Raw genomic sequence first — 22,553 nt, 5'->3', positions numbered from 1 at the left:
TATGATTTCTCTCATGACAGGTGGTGAAGGTGATTGATGCTCTCGTCTCCTGAATCCCATCTGACAGGGTGGATTTAATTCGTTCACAATGTCCTTCTTCCTTTCCATTCCTCTATGTCATTTTATTTGTTTCACCCCTGTGAGCTGCTGCTGCTGAACAACTCAAATTCTAGTTGCATTTTTTATCCAACCATTTTTTCCTTCACTGCTCTTCTCCTATAAAGAAGAGGAAACAGAGGTGAAGCAGTGGGAGCTGCTGTACTGTTGATGGTATTTGTGACTGAGGTCGGTAATCCTATTATGGACAAATTAATTTCCTGTAATGCTTATTAAGGTCTTTTTTTCCAAGGGATTATATACAGTAATTAGTCCACATGGCAAAGCGCATTAGTGTAAAACCAAAACTCCTCCTTAACACCAGAGAATAAACATTGTTTTGTTTTTAGATTTTGAATCTTAAAAATGAAAAAGTGCAGCTTTCAAACAGCTTATAGTCCCCTTTGTGTGTTAGGTTGACACACTCATCTGATCGAACAGTGCACAGAGTTCAAGTTTCCTTTTCTTGTTGCATTTATTGTCTGTTGTTTATTTGTTCTTACTGTGGCAGGGCTGGCACGCTAAATTAAAAGGTCAAAGAAAGAAATGCACTCACATTTATTACAAAACAACAGGTCAAAAAATATTATAGCTACAAACCCAAAGAGTGAGTGACTCTTCCAGCCTCCCATGTAGCTATTAATACTCCCACACCTGAATGGTGATGAATGACATGCCAATCAGCTGACTGACCAATATGCTACATCATAACATAATTCAAATAAGTAAATAATCTCATAATAGTAAACGGCATCATGTAAATATGTATTTATAACAAATAATCTAATTATAGTTGTCATATCATGCTGTAGTTCTGATGATATTACAAATTACAGATCAGTCATGTAAGCAGCAGCTGTTTTTTTTTTCCAGCTGAAGCTGATCTCAGGACTCACATGCTGCATGCTAATAATGACGTGATAGATTACAATAATAAGGAAAAATTGCAAACCTAAAAAAAGAAAGAAAAAAAACAGAATGAAAGTGCAGACATCAACCAGTTTTCTCCGGTTTTCTCTGATCTTTTTATTTATTTTTAGCATCTTTGAGCTCTTCGTTTTGGTTTTCCAGTTAATAACTTTACTGTTTTTTCCCCCTCTCACTCATTTCATCAAAAACTTTTCTTGGTAACACTTAAACACATGGACATGCACACACGTAACTCAACCGGACGCTGTTGTAAAAAGAAAAGGGTAACACTTTATAATAAGTACACACTATTAAGCATTAGTTAAGCATTAATAAATACTGAATTCATCATTTATAACACATGAATACTCATTAGTATGTAGTTTATAAATACAGTCCGTGCTTATCAATGATGAGTAAAACATGTTTATAAACGACATACTAATGAGTATTCATGTGTTATAAATGATGAATTCAGTATCTAATGCTTAACTAATGTTTAATAGTGTGTACTTATTATAAAGTCTATTGAAATCATTGTGATTGACATTGTTTATTTTGTACATGTACTACCGTCTGCACATGCACTTTGCGATTTATTTAATTATATTGTAATTATCTGTAGTGAAGCACATTGAGTCTGCCTTGTGCATGAAATTAAAGTGTGAAGTTGAGTTGAATTTAATCAACTAGTTTTTTTTCTTTCTTTTACCCTTTTAAAATAAATAAATAAATATTAAAATGTTTGATTACCTCACTGTTTTGTAAACTACCTGCCCAGCAACAGCAACAGCAACTGTGGTGTAGCATCAGCCAATGAGCTGGAGCTTTATACTTCAGGAGCTGATGGAGAATAAAACCACAGTGAATGTTGGACTGTATATGACACCAAATAAATGATGATGCTTCTCTGTAACTGCAGGATGTTTAATAAGCCAGCTGTTAATGTGATATCATCCTAAGAGGTGATTATATGTTAGAGTTGTCCCCACATCCCTCACACCTCTGCAAGCACATTAACTTCCTCTCTGTGGGAAGCTGATATTAGAGACACCTGGGGCATTTTCATTTAGGAAAACCTAGATCCATACACCCTCTCTACACACTTTCTTAAATGATGATGTTATTGCATATCATATATAATGTGTATCGTATCTCCATCTTTAAGATAAAGTGTAATTCACTGTGTGTAAAAATCTATAACACTCGATGCAGACACTCTTCGACTTTTGACCGATGACCCAGCTCATTGCAGCATCCTGCTTGGAGGCAGCACATTAGCTGCTGCTGCCTACACTGACTGGTAGTAGTGCACATTAGTTGTTAGTGCAGAAGTATTATTACTCCTGCAGGTGCATCGCTCTGGCTGGCCCCTCAAATCGCTTAAGCTCCTGCCAACCTCACAATATATGCTTTAATTTCCACAGTTCCTCCAGAGGCAGCTCCGGCATCTTGAGATAAAACAAGGATCAGACGTAATCCAGCCGTCTCCTCTCGGCGAGGAGCAGAACAATGTGTCAAAGAGCCGAGCGGCCAGACAGAAGCCGCAGGATATGTAAGGTGTGAGAAATTAATGGCATGTCATTATTTTATTTATTTTTTTCAGATCACTGGTGTGTATGTGCGTGTAAAAGTGTGTGTTTGGGATGCGACCAGAGATATCAGAGAAATGAAAACATCCCCAGAGATATCATGTTCTCCTCTGGTTCTACTGAGTTCTTATCATCAGTCCAGACACTGACAAGTTGTTTATTTGCACCAGAAAAGGGAAATTATAAAAACTACTGTTTGCTGTTTGCTGTAATATTTTGTCAGTATGATGTTGGTGGTTTCATTTTAAGGTCTGGATCCCTATTATTGGGGATCAATGCTGCAAAATGTATACATCAATAAGAGGAATGATCGTTTTGTCACAGAGGGGCAGATACAGTTGTGAGTTGTCTTTTCACGTTTTCTTAACAATAAAACTGTGATGAGAGTTTGTGATCTAAAAATGTTGTGACAGCAGCAGCGTCCTTTTAACCTGAGGCAGTTTGTCATGTCTGTCTGCTTCATCAAGTTTCCCCAAAAGCATCTGCTCAGTTAACAGCCAGGAGACACTGATCGCTCCTGTCTGGACCAGCCGATGGAGACAGGATGTGTGTGTGTGTGTGTGTGTGTGTATGTGTGTGTGTGTGTGTGTGTATTTATGATCCTTCAACATCCTACATGAACATAAAGTACTGTCCCTTATGTTTGCAATTAGGTGCAAACTGAGCTGAAATTCCACAGCTGCTGGAAAAAAAAACCTACTCCGCTGGCTCCAGCTCCATAAATATTGGCCAGAAGAAAATATTTGAATTACCGGTAAACGTCGGCCAAAACTATTGGTGTTGCAAACCAAACTCTTTGGCGAAATGGCTGGTCTAAGTGTAATTTTGGCTTGTAATATGGGAGATACAGGAAAATCAATATTGTAATTGGGAGATCGTTTCTCGGTGCGTTTCACAGATGCGCTGGCACTGAGCTGGGTGGAGTTTCTTCTGAGTAGTTCTACTGTCTTGTAGTTGTTGTTTTTGTCTGTTCTGGGAAAGCGATTCTACACTTGTTCGTTGGTTTATTTAAGTGACTCAATAAGTCTAAGCAGCAGTTAGTTCTCAAGAGTTTAGAATAAACATTTCAAAGTTCAGACGCATCAGTCTTTTACTCACCAGCAGCAGTGAGTGGGACGCAGTATCCATGGTAACTGCTTCCATTTCTATCAAACCTTTCTTCCACATTTCAGCCCATCGGATCATTTTCCGATACCGAGGCAGTGTAGCGTTCAGTCTGCCTTGAAAGATTAACACTACAATGGCCGAAACTCTTGGAAATATCATTGGTTAGTCGGTTAATGGCAGGAATTACAAATGGTTTTGATTTTTGGATTTAAATTTGAACGATGCACATGTCAAAAACAATGAAATTAAAGGAACAGTTCACCAAAAAATGAAATTCAGTCATTAGTGATTCACCCTGCTGATGAATACTCTGGAGTAGTTTTTATAGAGTAATAGCGCCCGACACAAAAACCTTGAAATATTCCTCCACACTGTTCGTCCACTGCAATCCAAGTGTCCTGAAGGGATATAGTCCAGAGTTTACTCGAAACAACGTAATTTAGGCAAGTCCGGTCTCGTCCGCGTGCGTCATGTCACGTGAACGCGAGAGTGCGCAACAGGCAAATGCAATACAGGACTGTTTAGGCTGTAAAAATGTCGTAAATGACATCGTTTCCAGTAAACTCTGGACTATATCCCTTGAGGACACTTGGATTGCAGCGGACGAGCAGTGTGGAGGAATATTAAATGGTTTTTGTGTAGTTCTATGGACGTTTTTGTGTCAGGCCCTAATGACTGAATTTCATTTTTTGGTGAACTATTCCTTTAAAGTGTATCCTTTCATTTGCTTCCTCAATTACCATGTGTAATTTAGCTATTTGACCATTTTGAACATTAATTGGGCATCAAGCTGATTATAAAATTGAATTTGCAGTGCCATTTTCTCCTGTAAATAGAAGTACAGACTGAGCTGGTAGAAAGTTCCTCCACTGTGGGCAGGTTCAGAGTGGTTTCATGCAGAGCAAGGCTGCAGGAACATATTGTATATACTCCCCATGCAGAATAATTGTAAGGAAATGAATGTTGCTTCCCTGGAGAGACACAGAAAAGTCAACAGAAGTCTAAAAAAACAACAACTCACGTATGCAGACCAACATGTAAATGTGCACACACAATATCCATCAACTACAGCGTGTAGAAGTGAAACTGAAATCCCAATGATCCAGTAGAGACGACACTCTTGGTGGTGACAGATGTTGATGCTGCTTCTAAAAGCCACTAAACCATATTTATGAAACTTCATTTTTATTCCAGCCTCGTGTGTTTTGCGCTACCTGGTTCACTGAATAGTTAAACTGGCGATCCATCAACACTTGAGTGAGATCCCAGGAGAACTCGCTCAATCAACCAGCAGCTGTCAGAGAGTGAAACCCTCCTTTTTTTTTTTTTTGTTCATAAATTATTCACACTTTTTCTGCTATTTTTGAGATATGGGCTGATGAGAATGTCCTCGTCATAGGAAGTTATAGGAAACCACTTTGTGTTCCTGGAATTGGACAAAACCACAGTCTACGTCGTCGTTTTTAATCTGCCCTTTTAAGACTTGCAGACGTGAATCAATAGACCTCAGTTACAGCAGAAAATGTAATTAAATTCCCCCACCGCCCCCCCTTGTTATTCTTGTTGGAGGTGCTGTTCTCTCGCTGTTGAATGGATTTTCTTTCCAAATATCTCCAAAAGATGAAAGTGGGTTAAAGCTACAAATAGATTTTGAAACACAACAACTGTGTGAAAGCCCCGAGGGCATCGAGCCTCCAAAAGGATCACACACAACTTCATCAGACTGCAGAGACGTGGCGAAAAGGTGATGTGGAAATGCCAAACAGGTTCCAGTGGAGCTGCTTAAATCCAGATGTTAACTGTTAACACTGAGGTTGATTATACTAAATACAGACTCTGGGAAGAGAAGACAGATGTTGATTCTTTCTTCATCTGGTGCACGTTGTCATTAACAGCCTCCAAGACACAGGGACATAAATCTCAGATATGATTCTCAGATGGCAAAAAAGAGCGAATACTTGGCGCTGAGTCAATAACAGAAATTCTCAGATGCATCCGACTCTGATGTCTAATTGCGCAGCGGGGGGTCTGGTCTGATTGCCCGTGACTGGGTAATGTGATCATACAGTAATAGTGCAGGTTGCATGTTTCACTTGGCTTTTAGCAGATGGAGAGAATTGATCTGCATCGGTTGCCTCAGTGGCCTCTGTTTATTTGATATGACCAGACAACATAGCCTATAGTTAATCAGCTATACATCTCCCTCAGCTGCTCGGGCTTCATTTTATTGGAAATCCTGGACTTTTTCTTTTTTTTTTTGCTGTGTTGCACCTCGCTGCAAATGCACGTTCAATATCCTTCATTTCACTTCATAACTTCAGTCTAAGTGGTGCAGGCTGGCAGACGAGACGATGTGGCTTTATTATCGAACACAGAAACAAACCCCAGTTGTTGTTAGAGCTGTGATGAATATCAGGAGAGTGACTGACTGAGTATCCATCGACATCTCCAGAGGCGTTGTTATATCATGAAGATGTTTGCTGGAAACACATTGCAATATTACAAAATGATTAACCACTTCATAAAGCATTTAGAGTGTGTCAACGACTGTCTGCCTCTCCCTGATGTGCCCCCACTCTGAGATATCAAACCAGCAGGCAGCCATCTGTACAGTAATGAAGTGTTCCAGTACAAAGCTCTCTACAACCTAATAAATGTAAATTGCATCTTGTTACAAATTAGTTTCTGGTTGGTTGGTTCCTCTGCGAATGGTTTGGTTTGATTTTCATTTTGAATAGAAGACATTAACACTGCCTTCTTTTTTTTTTAAACTCCTGGTTCGGGTGCAATTTCAAATTCAACACATGAATTTGTGAAATGTAATGTTACAGAAAAATGACCTCAGCTCGTGCACTTGTGTTGACCGTCAACTCAAGTGCACTCCTGAAAACTATTAAAACAGAAAGTACCCCACCAGGTGTTGTATGTCTGTTACTACACAACCAAACGTAGTGGATCCTGCACCGTGAAGCAGCTTCTCTACTCTGTTTAAAGATTTTATTGTGGTTTTAATGTTTTTGATGAGATTACTTATTTTTGCATAGCAGTCATTGTATGTATTGAGAAAAACACCTTTTTCAGCTGGTTATGAGCAGAAAATCACAGCTGTCACTATCATTTACATGCATCCTTCACCCAATGAGAATGAGCACACATGCAAAATACTATCACTTGCATCACTCCCCTACATTCCTGTTTAAAATGTTAAATTTTCCAATTTCACTAAAATATTACCAGATGAAAATTCTGTTGATAATTCATCAAAATTACTTGTAAAACTAGAAACAAAATGCAACACAGGAAGAGTCTTATTTTGAAAATAATGGCTCGAAACGGAGGAAATTTCTTGATAAACTGTCAAGTAACCGGTCTTTTTGCTTAATTAACTCATAATTTGACTTATCAGATAAGTGCTGTTAATATTTATTATTCATATAAATAATATTTATTGATGTGCTTTTCCTGAAATATATAAGAGAGGAAGCTCTACTCTTAGATTTTGGTACATTACATCTCATATGAAATAAAACTGTCACAGCCAATTTACTGTCTACTTAAAAATGAACTGATTTTTTATGGGAAACATTTCTAACTTAATTTAATGCTAATAACAGTGGAAGAGACTTATTGCACTCCACACAGCTCCACTTCTTGTCAGATTCATTCATGCATGACACTAAGACAATAACAAGAGATACTCAATGACTACTTTATTAAAAAATAACATTTAATACGCAATGATACAACACTGTACAGTAGAGTGTGTGCAGGGGGAACAAAGGCGTCCCAGAGAGAAGACTGTGAGTGAAGGGGTTGCTGGTCAGCTGTGAGGACGTGCTGCTGTCGTTGTCTCATGCTGCATTCATCACATACAGAGGGACAGAGGGACAACCTGGGCAGGGACTTGGCACCTTATTATTTATATATTTATTAGTTCATTTTTAATCTTTATCCCCCCCTCTCTCTCCACGAAGCAGAGAAATTACAAATCAAACGGGAGGAACTCACAAACCCTGAGTTTTCTGACTTGTGTGGTGATGAGCTGAGTTTAAAAGTCAGACGTTTGTATTTCTGCTGTGCCCTCCTGTTATGAATGCAGCATTAGTCCTGAGAGGAGAAAAAAAGGTTGTTTTTTTTAACTGTAGGGTCTACTGTTTCGAGGGTGGGGTCAGTCCAGGATTTGCAGAGGAAGTACCTGATTCCGTGATAAACCAACCACCACTTCTGAAAATCAACCACAGCTGAGGCCACTTCATGAAAACATCTCATATGCGAATGACGACTGCGGCAGAGACACAGGTGAACATTGAATCTTTGCAGACTTTGAGACCCATGGAAAAAAACAAAAAAAAAACAAACAAACAAAAAAAAAACACAGATACGTTCAAGCTAATACTGTATGGCCCTAGTATAGAGTGAATCTCTGCATCATCTTGGATAGATGCCATAGTGCATGTCATTTAAAAAAATAAAAATAAAAGACACCACAATATTTTTCCTAAATGTATGGTAAGATTGAGACTAGTAGTGGTATTTTTTTTTCTTTTTTTTTTACAGAACATCACATTATTTCACAAAAAAAGTGGAGCAGTCTCACAATAGATTTGTCCATATGTCAATGGACGACATGAAGCACTGACGAAGTGAGATGGCAGTATTTTAGCTCTGCAACAATGTAACAGCACTGAGAAAAGTTAAAAAAAAAAAGAAGATAATGACTCGATAAGTGCCAGATCAGACTCCTCCTTGTAAACCAATCAAATCCACAGTGAGTGAGGGAACTTTTGTTGACCTTTATTGTGTAAATCTTTAAAAAATTGCTACATAAAAATACCTACTGGCAGTGTTAGATTAATGCAGAAAACACATCAGGCCACCCATCCTCTTAGTCAAGTTAGGAAATAAAGATGATTTCATGCATATCGTAGTTTTAAGGTCTGAAAAATAATGTTTCGTGTGTGAATTTCTGCACATGTGTGAGGTGACTGGCTGATACAAAGACGTGACTGTGCTGAACATTGTTGCATTTATTAATGCATCTCAGTTTCAAGGTATGTGTGGAAGACTTCATCATGCTAATTATATGACTAAGGAAAGGCTAGATTATTCAGAAAAGCTAGCTAATAACTCAAATTGTGTCGCAGAGATTTAATACTCGGTGACAAAGTACAAAAATTAAGTAAATGTCGTACTAAACTGGCTAATACAAATTCTATTGAGGGACTATGGCGAAGTGGAGAAGTATTAGGTTAGGTAAAATAAAATAAAAATTCTCTAAGAGCTGCAGAATCCCTTGTTCTTGGGAAGTAGGAAGGAGGAAGAAAAAGAAAAAAAAGCTTTGTCTTGATGGCAGCGATTTTAGCTTTTTGTAGAAAAAGGTTCCCACATCAATATGATTCACAAACGACGCAGTTGTTTGACAACACACGACGTGCATCATTGCCCTGAGAAGTACGTTCCCTCGCGGCTATGGGTCTGGAGATGCCTTTTGATTTTGTCGGAGCGGCTAAAGCACTTGCCGCACACGGGGCAGCTGTACGGCTTCTCCCCCGTGTGGATCCTCATGTGAACCTTCAGGTGAGCCATCTGCGTGAAGCCCTTCCCGCAGATCTGGCAGCGGAACGGCTTCTCCCCCGTGTGGCTCCGCTGGTGCTCCTGCAGTCGGCCCGAGGAGCTGCAGCACTTCCCGCACACGCCGCAGCGGTACGGCTTCTCCCGCGTGTGCACCTGTACGTGCACGTGCAAGTGGCCGATGTGGCTGAAGGCCTCGCCGCAGACCTTGCAGCAGAACGACGACATGTGGCCTTGCAGCGGGGATTTCTGATGGGGGCAGTCCACGCCGGCGTTCGCTCCCTGGTTGCGCATGTGCGACGGCTGCTGCTGCTGCGCTCTGTTGCCTCCCGTTCCAGTTCCTTTAGCGCCAACCATCTGTCCTCCGTTCTCCACCCCGATAATGTCAATGTTGTTCTCGTTGGAGCAGTTGGGGTTGACCGGCGCCAGAGGCTGGCCGCCGCTGTTGGACGACGTGGAGCCTCTGTGGCCGCCGCCGCCGCTCTCCGCCTTCACGTGCCTCGACGAGCCTCGAGAGCCGGGGTCCCTCTCTCTGTTCTCCACTCCCTGACTCTGGCTCTGGCTCTGGCTCTGGGGCAGGTTGGACGTGTGGGGGCCGTCCTGGGGGGGGTACTCCTGGGGGTTTGCGACGCGCGGAGGAGTGAACATGTTCTCCGGCGTGCTGCAGGAGCCGTGGCCGCGGAGCTGATCGTCCGCCTGGTTGGGCCGGAGATCCCTCTTGTCCTTGATCTGGATGGGGATGCGCTCCTCGTGGCCCATGCTGGGGCTCCACTCGCGCCTCGGGTGTTCACCGTCCTCCTCGTCCAGCAGCGCCATGGACGGGCGATCTACAAACACAACAGAGAGAGAAGTTCAGCTAAACAACACAGTGGCACGGCCCAAGTCTGGTTGTACTACACAACAGTTCACAACAGTTTGCTTTATACTTTTAACTGTGCTGTTAAAAACATTTATCTTTTCATGTGCTTATGGTTGAGCTCTTTTTAAAAGGGATAGTTAACCCAAAATTCAAATTTGTCCTCCGTTCCTTCTCTGAGTTACGGGGGGGTCCGCGCAGCAGTATTTGTCCATATAATGGTTGTGAATAGTGCTCACTTTTCTTCGTCCAAAAACACACACCAAAAAACATCCAAATACCTCCACACAGCTCATCTGTAATGTCCGTCTTGTATTGAAGCCCCGACATGAGAAATTGTTCCGAAAAAAATTAAATAAGTCTATATTTTAAGCTTGTTTGTAGCGGAAGCTCCCAGTATCTCAGTTCACTGCTCGGCGGAACAATTTCTCATGTCGGGGCTTCAATACAAGAGGGACATTACAGACGAGCAGTATGGAGGTATGTGGATGTTTTTTGGTGTGTCTTTTTGGACAAAGAAAACTGAGTACCATTCACAACCATTATATGGACAAATACTGCTGCGCGGACCCCCCCATAACTCAGAGAAGGGACGGAGGACTCTGAAAATTGTCCCATCCCTTCGACATGAGGGTGAGTAGATAATGAGTGAAATTTGAATTTTGGGTGAACTATCCCTTTAAGAACTTTAAACTTTATCTATTTTCTTTTCTTCTACTTTTTTATTCTTCTTTACTCTTGCTTTTAAAGAGACCCCGAGGAGTTTGCTTTTGGTTATAAAAGAGTCTCATATTCATGTGGATGAATCTACGTTACCCACACTTGTTAGTGGGTACATTTTCGATAAATATATGGTTTTGTCTTTATTATTATTTAGTGGTCGACTCGCCCAGTATTTCCTGGTTTCGTGGTTTCCCACGTTTATGGTCGGAACTAAGACAGTATCTGATCGTCTTCAAACCTCCGACTTTCATTCTTTTTTTTTAAAGTATATATTTTTTGGCTTTTTGCCTTTATTTGATAGTACACAGTAGAGATAGACAGGAAAGGGGGAGGCAGAGAGAGTGGGAATGACATGCAGGAAAGGGCTGCCCGACGCAGGATTCGAACTGGGGCCGCCTGCGGTGAGGACTGTAGTAGCCTCTACGGCGGCCGCTTTACCCACTGTGCCACGCACCGCCCCCTCCGACTTTCATTCTTGATTAATGAAAACATTCTTGGCAACTGCTTTTGCTTTCGTCCGTCTTGCGCCGGTCCAAGAATTTCACCGTGTGTGTGGAGGCTCGCGGGAAATGTAGAGTGAAAACGCTTCGCTTTCCGAAACTCCTCGTAGTCCCTTTAACTCTGTTGTTAAATGTTTACTTTTTAAATGTTTTACTTTTTTTTTTTTTTAAGTGTCTGTTTTTATGCTGTTCTTTTTAAATGTTTTGTCTTTATGTAAAGCACACTGAGTTGCCTTGGTATGAAATGCACTAATAAATAAGGATGCCTTGCCTTATCTAAACTTAGTTGTGTTTTCATACACTGCAAAGAAACTACAAACTTATTGTGGAGTCAATCTGTCTATTTGGAAGAATCGGGGAATACAATACAAATCATTATGGGGTGTGATATATTGCAATATAAGCTCGACGATTCTCTTTTCCTGTAGTCTAGAAAAAGTTAAAGAGCATAATATTACATGCACAAAGTTAGGCTAATATTTTCAGACTCAGAACAGTTGGACCTTATTTGTATTTCACAGTTCCTGTAATATGATGCCACAGTGCGAGCTCTTGAAAAGAGAGATCTGTACAAATGTCAACAGTGCACATGGGAAGGATGAAGTTTGTCAACAGTGTTATTACAATAAACTTTGTCATTGCAACATCCAACAACATTTTTTGTCAATCTGAGCAAAGACATCAGATCACCATCAGTCAAAGGCTTTAATACAACACAAAATGACTGTCACCATGTAAACTATTGATAAAATATTGAATACAGCACTTTGATTAAGCATCATGCCATAAGTTATAGCATTACGTAATTTGGTGACTTTCTATTTTCCTACACCACTAGAGTCAATGGCAACTGCAGTGTCCTATAAAACTTTATTTGACCAGACAGTCTTCTTCCATTTAGGGAGCTAAACTCTCTGCTTCATTAACATTAACTAACAGAACATGTTTTAAATAAAGTTATGTGTAAAGTTAAGTCGAGCCAGTGATTCCTCTGGGAAACTGTTAAATACACTCATTAAATATGTGGCATTTGTTGTGCATAAAAGCACAAGACACATATAGGCCTATCTCATGAGGGTTAATGCTTTATTTCACATTTTCTGATGTTAGGACGCCATTATATAAGGATGTCTTGGTTTTAGGCAGGCCGCCCAGTCCAGGAGACCCTGGGTAAAGTATTTAAGAGTCAATCACAGAGTGTACCAAGCCTAAATAAAGTGTTCACCCTGTGGGACCTTTAAGTGTTGTATTACCGTACACTGGCTCACAACAGCAAAGATCTTTTTTTTGACACACCCAAAAATAATAAAGAGACCCAACACCAACTTTAAGGTGCAAACGAAGAAACTCTGCACCGATCGACTGACTGAAATCAGAAAAATATAAAGTATAAACACACTATGACAAACTATGGCAACAGTTTGGCTGTAGTTTCAGATGCAGGTCAACGAGGAGAAGGATGTTTTACAAGTATCCTAACAACGCTGTATTGTTGATGTTCATTACTGTGTCAATCAAATCATTAATGAGTAAAATTAGTAGGCCTATATCAATATTTACATTAGCACTCAGATGTAGTTTCATTGCATGGCTTTTTTGACACACTCAATAATAATAATAATAATAATAATAATAATAATAAAGACCTAATACCAACTTTAAGGTGCAAGTGAAGAAACTCTGCACCAATTGACTGAAATCAGAAACATATTATACAGTAAAGTAAGGGAGTGAAGTAAAGTAAGCGAGTGCTGCAGGGGGGTTGTGAAATTTATGGTTGATTAGACAAGTGTTTGTATATTTTCGTTTCCACATTTAAGTTGAAAATAAAAACATCAATTTGAATAGCTAGTATACTGCATGATTATCATGCAATTGACAGAAGTTGTTGATACTGGCATTGGTATAAGTTAAAGGGATAGTTCAACATTTTGGCAAATTGGCCTATTGCCATAATCGCTATAGTTTTAGCAGTAGGTTCGTTACCTTTAATTGTCGGTGTAAGCTATTTTTAGAACGGAGGAGCGGAGCGGCGAGCTGCTCGGAGCTACGCTACGGAGGCTAAGGGAATTTCTTGGTTTTCCTCATCAAACTCATCAAATACACAACCTAACAACTCCAAAAGGCTGTCGTGGACAAGTTGTGACCTGCAAAATCACCACGCTATGGGATAACAACGGAACGTTATGAGGCGGAGCTGTTTTAGGGGTAAATTCATGCAAAACCGCTGATGCGCGTTGCGTTCAGGGACAGTTTTTCAGCAAGCAGACTCTGTATTTACCCTGTATTTACCTCGAAAACGGCTCCGTTTCGTAATGTTCCATTATTATCTCATAGCGTGGTGAATGTGCAGGTCACAACTTGTCCACGAAAGCATTTTGGAGTTGTTGGATTTTGTATTTGATGAGTTTGATGAGGGAAACCAAGAAATTCCATGAGCCTCCGTAACGTAGCTCTGAGCAGCTCGCGGCTCTGCTCCGCCGTTCTAAAAATAGCTTACACCGACAAATAAAGGTAACGAACCTACTGCTATGACTATAGCGATTATGGCAATGGGCCAATTTGCCAAAATGTTGAACTATCCCTTTAACAACCCTACTTACTGTACCTGCTTAATTTATTAACATTAGATTAGTGTTGAATGCACAATAACAAGGTACGTTTATACATGGCACAAGGCCCAGTTTAGTATAAACCACCATCTCTCCATCAGTTTGGGGGTCCTTGGCCTGAATAATGGTGAAAATCCCCGATATAAACTATGGCAACAGTTTGGCTGCAGTTTCAGATGCAGGTCTACAGGAGGTGGATGTTTTAAACTAAGTAAACAACAAACCTCATAGCACAACGCTGCACAGTGGGTGTTGTTGGTTATCAATACTGCATCAATCAAATTATGAATAAGTAAAATGAGTCTATGAATGAATTAATCATTCTATAAATATTCACATGTAGGGGCAGTCTGGAGCCCTGTAAACTTTTTATTCCACACTCACGGTTTATCTATGAAAACAAAACAGACTTAACAAAAACAAAACAAAAAGACACTTGACACTTAAAGGCATTTGTACCAGTGCTTCCGTAGCTCAGATGTGTAGCGTGTTGCACTTTACCAAAACAACTTCATTGTCAAAATCATTTAAACGGCGGATGAACTTATACATTATGTTTCTCAGGACGGTTTGGAGTTTGTTAACTCGTGCAGAAACAAACAGTTCACTGGCACTATGGCATCTGGGCCTTTTCAACAATAACACAACCTTACTTAACAACAATAATAAAGACCTAACTTTTAAGTACAAATAAAGAGATATATATAAAGTATTAATAAACTATGGCAACAGTCTACGAGGTCTACGAGGAGAAGGATGTTTTACAAGTAGAAGTAAACAACTCATATCCTAACACAACGCTGCACAGTGCGTGGTGTTGGTGATCAATACTATCTCCCGGTATCTTAAATTATGAATTAGTAAAAAAAAAAAAAAAAAAAGAAGAAATAAAGGTGTATCAATATTCCCATTAGCATTCAGATGTAGCTTCATTTGGGAAGCTAACTCGGGTGTAGGCTAGTCGGCTAACGAACAAAGGTTGCTAACGCGTTAGCCGCTCCTCCACAACAACAGCAGCAGCAGCTAACGACAACTAGCCGCTAACGCTAGCTCGCTAACGGCTAAAGTTAACTGCAGCAACACCGTGTCCATTTATTGCAATCGTCGTATCTGTCCCATAATAATAAATCACTTCCAACTCCGCTACCACCTTCCAATGCCAAGCCCCCAAGCCCAAGCCCTCGGCTGGGTCTCGGCTGGTGAAGTGCACCGTTAGCTTCCAGCGGAGCTAGCCCGATGCTAACCCGATGCTAACCAACTAACCTGGCCATATTTCAATCCCAGCGTCCCGCAGCCTGCGTCTCAGATGGTCGTTCTCCCGCTCTCTGATCGCTATCTCCTCCTGGTACTCCAAGATCGTGTCCTCCACAGACTTGTAAATCTCCTGGGCAGCAAGCATGAGGCGCTCAGTCAAGAAGACGTTTAAAAACTGCAGTTTGGTCATTTTCTTTAGGTCGCACGGAGCCTCCTCTCTTAGCTATCACATCCAAAATGGACCAAAAAAAGATGCTCGACCCAATCACGTGACCCGGAGTTGTCTCTTCTTCTCCTTCTCCTTCGTCTTCGCCCCCACTTTACACATCTTGCCCCCCCCCCCCCCCCCCCCCTGAAGATTTGCTGTGACCCCACTGACTGGTTCCCATAACTCATCAACCTGACTAACTCCCTGTTAGTGGAGGTTTGGTGGTTTGGGTTAGTTCAGGTTAAGGTGGAGAGACACCAATCAGATGTGATGCACAGTTTATCTTCACTACTGCATATACAACATGCATAATGCAATATGCAGTGGTGTTGAAAAGTATGAGGGGCCGTAGGCTACAAAATTCATTCTTATGAGGGGCCATATAAGACATAGCCTAATTAATTCTGGCCCTCACACACACACACACACATTCTCCAGTCCTCACACATACTCCATATTTTCACTCTCACGTTCATATATTTTTTCTCTCATATTTATACATTCAGGGCCGCCCCTGCCTACACGCAGATCACGCACAGTGCGTAGGGCCCCGCGATCCAATAGGGGCCCCGTTTTGCACAAAGGATGCGCATATGTACAGCCGTGGTGCGCGCTACTAGGTCAGCTGTCAGCGCGAGGCAGGAGAAGAGGGAGAAGAGACCTTTTTTTTTTTGTAATCTGACAACGCACACGCCGTCACGCGTCGATCTGACCAATCACTGGTCAGATGCTGCAGGCACTTGTCAAGCAGCTGCAGGTGAAGACGTGATCACGGCTTCGAAAAGAACAAGTCAGGTGCGAGCAAGAGGGGGAAAAACCAAAACAAGAGGAAACTCGTGTTTCTCTCGAAAGTGGGCATTTGTTGAAGTTAGTGCTGCTGGGCCGTATTAACGGCGCCGTTAACGCCAGCACTAGTAAAAATGTAAAACTTTGTGGCATAAGCAAGCACTAAACCTCCATGCTCAGCACAGCTGCTGCTGCTGCAGGGAGGAGGAGAGATGCTGCTAGCCTCCAGACAGTACTGTAGATGTGGACTGTGGTCTGGAGATGAAAGTTATTTTCCAGCGGCCCTTACTGTACCATTTATTAAATGTCTTGTTAACACCTTTGTCTGCATGCATTCACCTCTGTTGAAAGGCAGTGGTAAATTTATCAGTTGTTGGTCGTATTTTCGGCTAAACTTTATAATCTAGGTTATCTCCACACAAGGATCTGTTGGTGAATTTAATCTGACAGGCAGCTTTGGAGGAGATATTAGAGATAAATATTGATAGAAATGAGTGTATTTGATACTTTGGTTGACAGAAGGAACTAAATTTGAATGTAGCTACATTTTGAAATATCAGTCTCTTTGGTACTGAATTAGTATGTTTTATTAGGATTGTAGTTGTAGCCTATATAATAATAATAATAATGATGATAATAATGACAATAATAGTAATAATAGATAGCAATAGCAATAGTTTTTTTTAAAAATTAATATTAGTATAAGTATCGAACTGCTAAACTGCCAGTATTAGTGGTTGTAGTTTGCATTATAATCGATTATAGTAGGGCCCGACAAAAAATTTTCGCTTAGGGCCCCATTTTGGTCAGGGACAGCCCTGTATACATTTGATCAATTTTGGGTTGTTGTGTTTGACGGATGACACATGTGTTTTATTTGTGTTTATGTTTTTCCACTTATGCATCAATTATGCATTATGCATGTTTTATTGCACGGAAATTGTGTTCAGACTTTTGCAAAAGGAATGACTGAGACTTGCAAATACTAGGTGAAGATTGTTTGTTTATATTTGTCAAAAGGATGTTCAATTCAGTGAATGAGTTTAGACAACTGAGCAACTGATTCACACAACAGAAATTAATGTTTTAGCAATTACGTAAGAAAAACTGTAATATATAGGCCTAACATAAAGCTAGGATAAGCTGAGCAAGAGTGACTTCCAGTTTAAGGAGGAGTTTATCAGTGAAAGCAAAGAAAGATTATAGCTGCTGCGCAGCAATGGTCGGGGCCGGGCAATTCTTTTTTATAGACAAAATTGGGCAATTTGAAAGTGAAAGTTGCAAAGCTGTAGCACAAATGGTTTATCTGTTATGAATTTATTTTCAAAGTTTAAAAATTTAGATAGATGCTGTAAGGCCACCATCAGGACTGTTGTCTTGTGTTACTAGTTGACAGTCATCATCATTACCCTTGCTGGGGCTTAAACCCACAACCTCTGGCACAAACAACCAGCTCCTAACTCACTGAGCTAATTGTCTGGAAGTGAGTCCCGGTGTGTGACTTCTCAAATAGACTCAGGGAGTCACAAGCCAGGCAGCAGTTGTCAAAATGTCAGAAATACAGTTATCTAAACAAAAATCAATACATTGCATTTAGACAGCATGGAAATGTTGGTGATTTGTTTTTAACAATAAGTGTTTGGCATCATAAGATAAAATCTGATGAAAAATGCCACTCTTACATTGACTGCAGTTGTTCCCATGAGAGCAGAATTCAAAATGTTCTCAAAAATTTAGATTTTGAGATAATATTCTGATATTTGCCAAACTTCATCAACCATGACTCCAAAATATTGTCAATTTTTTTCAGGAAGATTGAAGATGTATATCAAGAATTGGATGGTATATGTTTACAGTAGCAAACGTTTTCATGCACTGTAGGCTCAATTTTCGATAAATCAAAAATCTGTGTGGATCGTTTGTGGAGGACAGTGTGAAGATGCTCTCTAGCATGTTTGGTGTCAATCGAGCAAAACTTGTGGGAGGAGATAGGTTTTATAAATTTTACAGATTTTGAAAATAACAGAGTGATGGACTCCATAATTTGTAATGAGTTTAAGTGGACAAAAGTTTCAGCAGTATTGAGGCAACATTTTGGTGAAGTTTCAAAACTGTAGCATATGCGTTGCTTTGGTAGAAATTTTCAAACTTTTTAAATTTAAACGCTTATTGTGGCACATGTCCTTGGAGTTGAGTAAATCTGGCATGGGGTCAAACATTTCTGTGAAGTTTTTTTCACTGATTATGCATGGGAAGTAGGACTTCCTAGGAAGAAGAAAGAAGAACACTGGGAAAAACAATAGGGTCCTGGCAGCTGATGCTGCCCGGCCCCTAATAATGAGTAAAAATAACACAAAAAAAAGTGTTGGCGTTAAAGCAGAAGTAAGCGATATATTTGTGTTAATATAAGTCTTAAATAGTTATATCTTCCGACAGCAATCACTTACATAGAGTGTTTGGACCGAAACACGGGTCTGTCAGTCACTCTGCTCTGCTCTGAGCCGAGGAGAAAACTTTTCTCGTATCCTACAGTTTTTATCCAATGAGGAGAGAGAACGGCATGCAGGGCTGTGTGTGCAGCCAAGGGACGCCGTGAATACGGTGACGTAGGGACGAGGACTGTTATGGTGCGTTCAAGGCAACTCGTAACTCGTGTTTTTCCGATCTGTGAAGTCGTACCAGTTCGATCTGGTACGAGTTTACGGGTTGGAAGTTATGAGTGGCCGTTATAGTGACTTTCACAGGTAAAACAGGTCGGAAAAACACGAGTGGGTTGCCTGGAACGCTACAAAGTCGTAAGTTGTGACTTGAAGCTGTAATTTACGGTTTCAAAAGCCTGCCTGGAACGCAGCATTAGCCAAAACGACCGGATCGCTTACTTCTGCTTTAAATATAGGTGATAGATGTTACACACATCAAGATATTCACACCCAGGTTTTTCTAACAGGTAAAGCAACTTCCTGACGACAATTATGTCAAGTTTCAAAGCTGTCAGAGCCTGTGTGATTCATCTACATGAGTTTATATGTCTTAACTCCCACACACACAAGACACGGTTTTACAAAGAAATGTGTACGGTAGATAACCTTTTTTTTTTTTTTTTTTTTACATCCCAATGCACAACACTAATTTATTGATTTATTAAAAAACACATGAAGAGACCTTTTTTAATATGAGGCACGTGCCTGGAACTGCTCCTCTACATTCACCTGGACCGACTTGTTCAACATTTAGTCATTTTTCAAAGCTCTGCCCCCTCACATGACTCATAAACCAGGAAACTGCTGCATTTTCACTTCAGTCCTGGAGGCACAGACTGAGGAAGAGACGATCAGATTCAGCTTCAGACCAAAACTAACAACTTCCTGTGAGTGAGTCCAGCTACAACACTGCTGCTTCAACCTGCTGACACTCCACACACCGAAGGTGAGTTTGACTAAAACCTGGACTCAGAGTCACAGTAAACTTCAGCCAAGTCAGTAGAGGAGGGAGGGGAGCCATGACTGACTCTACTTCCTGTCTGCTGTGTTTTCAGCTTCACTCACAGACTAAATGGCTTCCAGACCAGAGGAGGATCTCTGCTGTCCGGTCTGTATGGACGTCTTCAGAGATCCTGTTGTTCTGTCCTGCAGGCACAGCTTCTGTAAAGACTGTCTGAAGAGATGGTGGAAGGAGAAAAAAGATCCACTCTGTCCAGTTTGTAAGAGAAGGTCTTCAAAGGATAAACCACCTTTTAACCTGGCATTGAAGAACCAGTGTAAGAGCTTCTTACAGCAGAGAGAACAGAGATCTTCAGAGGCTCTCTGCAGTCTGCACTCTGAGAAACTCGGACTCTTCTGTCTGGACCATCAGCAGCCAGTGTGTCTCATCTGCAGAGATTCAGAGACACACACCAACCACAGAATCAAACCCATCGATGAAGCTGCTTCACAACTCAAGAAGAAACTTGAGGAAACTCTGGAGCCCTTAAAGAAGAAGTTAAAGGGTTTTGAAAAAGTTCAAGTGAAGTTTGATCAAACAGCAGAACACATTAAGGACCAGGCCCGACACACAAGGAGGCAGATTAAGGAGCAGTTTCAGAAGCTTCACCAGTTTCTAGAAGAGGAAGAGGAGGCCAGGATGGCTGCACTGAGGGAGGAAGAGGAGCAGAAGAGTCAGAGGATGAAGGAGAAGACGGCGGCTCTGAGCAGAAAGAGAGCAGCTCTTTCACACACAGTCAGAGCCACAGAGGACGAGCTGAGAGCTGAAGACGTCTCATTCCTGCTCAACTACAAGGCTGCGGTGGAAAGAGTCCAGCAGCGCCCCCTGCTGGAGGATCCACAGCTGGACTCGGGAGCTCTGATAGACCAGGCCAAACACCTGGGCAACCTGGCCTTCAACATCTGGAACAAGATGAAGGACATGGTCTCCTACAGTCCTGTGGTTCTGGACCCAAACACTGCTGATCCACATCTCATCCTGTCCGAAGATCTGACCGGTCTGAGAGGAGGAGATGAACAGTCTCAGCTTCCTGACAATCCAGAGAGGTGTGATTCTTTCATTGTCCTGGGCTCTGAGGGTTTTACCTCAGGGACTCACAGCTGGGATGTCCAGGTTGGAGACAATACAGGGTGGGCGCTGGGTGTGTTAACAGAGTCTGTGCAGAGGAAGGGAGATCATATAGGGTCTGGATTATGGATTTTATGGTTCAGTGAAGGTAAATACGAAGCAGGTTCACCATCAACTCCATGGACTGATCTCCCAGAGCAGAAGAAGCACCAGAGGATCAGAGTGAATCTGGACTTGAACAGAGGAAAACTGTCGTTCTCTGATCCTGATACTAACACACACATACACACCTTCACACACACTTTCACTCAGAAGATGTTTCCATACATTAACATTGCTGATCTCCTCCCATTGAAGCTGTTACCAGTGAAGGTGTCAGTGACAGTGGAGCAGAGCAGTTATAGATAGAGGATGATCGTATTTATAATGTTGTTTATGTCTTAAAGGGAAAAGTCAGTGAATTGAACCTGTTAAACGGCACCTGTCCTCCTGCTGTCTCATTATTACACTTTTCATTTTTTTTACTACTTTCCATGTGTAAAATATTTTCACCCTTTTTTTTTATCTTCATGAGTCATTTCACATTACATTTGTTATTATGACTTTGTGTGGAGTGATGAGTTAAACCAACACTAAAGAATTTTTCAACTTTTGAGATAAAATTCTGATATTTGCCAAACTTCATCAACCATGACTCCAGAATATTGTCAATTTTTTTCAGGAAGATTGAAAATGTATTTATCAAGAATTGGATGGTATATGTTTACAGTACTGTTTACAGTCAAACGTTTTCATGCACTGTAGGCTCAATTTTTGATAAATCAAAAATCTGTGTGGATTGTTTGTGGAGGACAGTCTGAAGATGCTCTCTAGCAAGTTTGGTGTCAATCGAGCAAAAATTGTGGGAGGAGATAGGTTTTATAAGTTTTACAGATTTGGAAAAAAACAGAGTGATGGACTTCATAATTTGTACTGAGTTTACGTAAGTGGACAAAAGTTTCAGCAGTATTGGGGCAACATTTTGGTGAAGTTTCAAAACTGTAGCATGTACCGTTGCTTTGGTAGAAATTTTCAAAGTTTTTAAATGTAAACGCGGGGGCACAATAAGCACACATGTCCTTGGAGTTGAGTAAATCTGGCATGGGGTCGAACATTTCTGTGAAGTTTTTTTCACTGATTATGCATGGGAAGTAGGACTTCCTAGGAAGAAGAAAGAAGAACACTGAGAAAAACAATAGGGTCCTGGCAGCTGATGCTGCCCGGCCCCTAATGAGAGTGGGCTATAGATATGTAAAAGTGACACTATACTGTATCAATGTAAGAGTTACAATGTATGTGAGTGAAATTAAAGAATGCACATGTGTAAGCGTGAATGCATGTACGAACCGTGAGAGTGAAAATGTGTGCATGTGTTGAAAAGTAATATACGGTATGTATGAGAAGTATACATAGCCTATGTGTGTGAGAGCTTGTATGTGAAAGGAGAACGCATGTGTGTAAGAGTGAGAATGTAGCCTATGTACGTGAGAGGAGAGGAGAATAAATGTGTGTGAGAGGGCCAGAATGAGTTCTGTCTTGTACGACCCATCATATAAAATACTATGGCCATCATATTTATTTTTTCTTGTCATATTTCACCGATTTTGATATTGTTATCTTTTCATCTGTTCTTACCTGCTGGAAGGAACTACAGGTGGACATTAGCAAATGCTGCCACCTGGCTCAAGACATCTTTTCTTGTCCTACGAGATTAACGTTTCTTTGTGCATTGTCCCTGTTTTAAATAAATAC

General features: G+C 40.9%; 2 protein-coding genes across 2 annotated transcripts; one reads left to right on the top strand and one right to left on the bottom strand.

The window, feature by feature from the left end:
* Positions 1–7,401: 7,401 nt before the first annotated feature.
* Positions 7,402–15,487, bottom strand: LOC146986975 (uncharacterized). The gene is made up of 2 exons (XM_085775877.1): positions 15,230–15,487; positions 7,402–10,102 (listed from the first exon to the last, which is right to left on the bottom strand). The coding sequence occupies exons 1-2, from the start codon at positions 15,408–15,410 to the stop codon at positions 9,141–9,143; spliced, it is 1,143 nt and encodes a 380-aa protein (XP_085632003.1). The 5' UTR covers positions 15,411–15,487; the 3' UTR covers positions 7,402–9,140.
* Positions 15,488–19,526: 4,039 nt separating this feature from the next.
* Positions 19,527–21,170, top strand: LOC146986974 (E3 ubiquitin-protein ligase TRIM39-like). Its single transcript, XM_085777891.1, has 2 exons — positions 19,527–19,640; positions 19,750–21,170. The coding sequence occupies exon 2, from the start codon at positions 19,767–19,769 to the stop codon at positions 21,168–21,170; it is 1,404 nt and encodes a 467-aa protein (XP_085634017.1). The 5' UTR covers positions 19,527–19,640; positions 19,750–19,766.
* The last annotated feature ends 1,383 nt before the right edge of the window (positions 21,171–22,553 follow it).

This window comes from Trachurus japonicus, chromosome 5 (genome assembly GCF_045865225.1).
Source record: "Trachurus japonicus isolate A0001 chromosome 5, Traja_1.0".
Lineage (NCBI taxonomy): Eukaryota > Metazoa > Chordata > Actinopteri > Carangiformes > Carangidae > Trachurus > Trachurus japonicus.
This window is presented reverse-complemented; position numbering and strand designations above follow the sequence as displayed.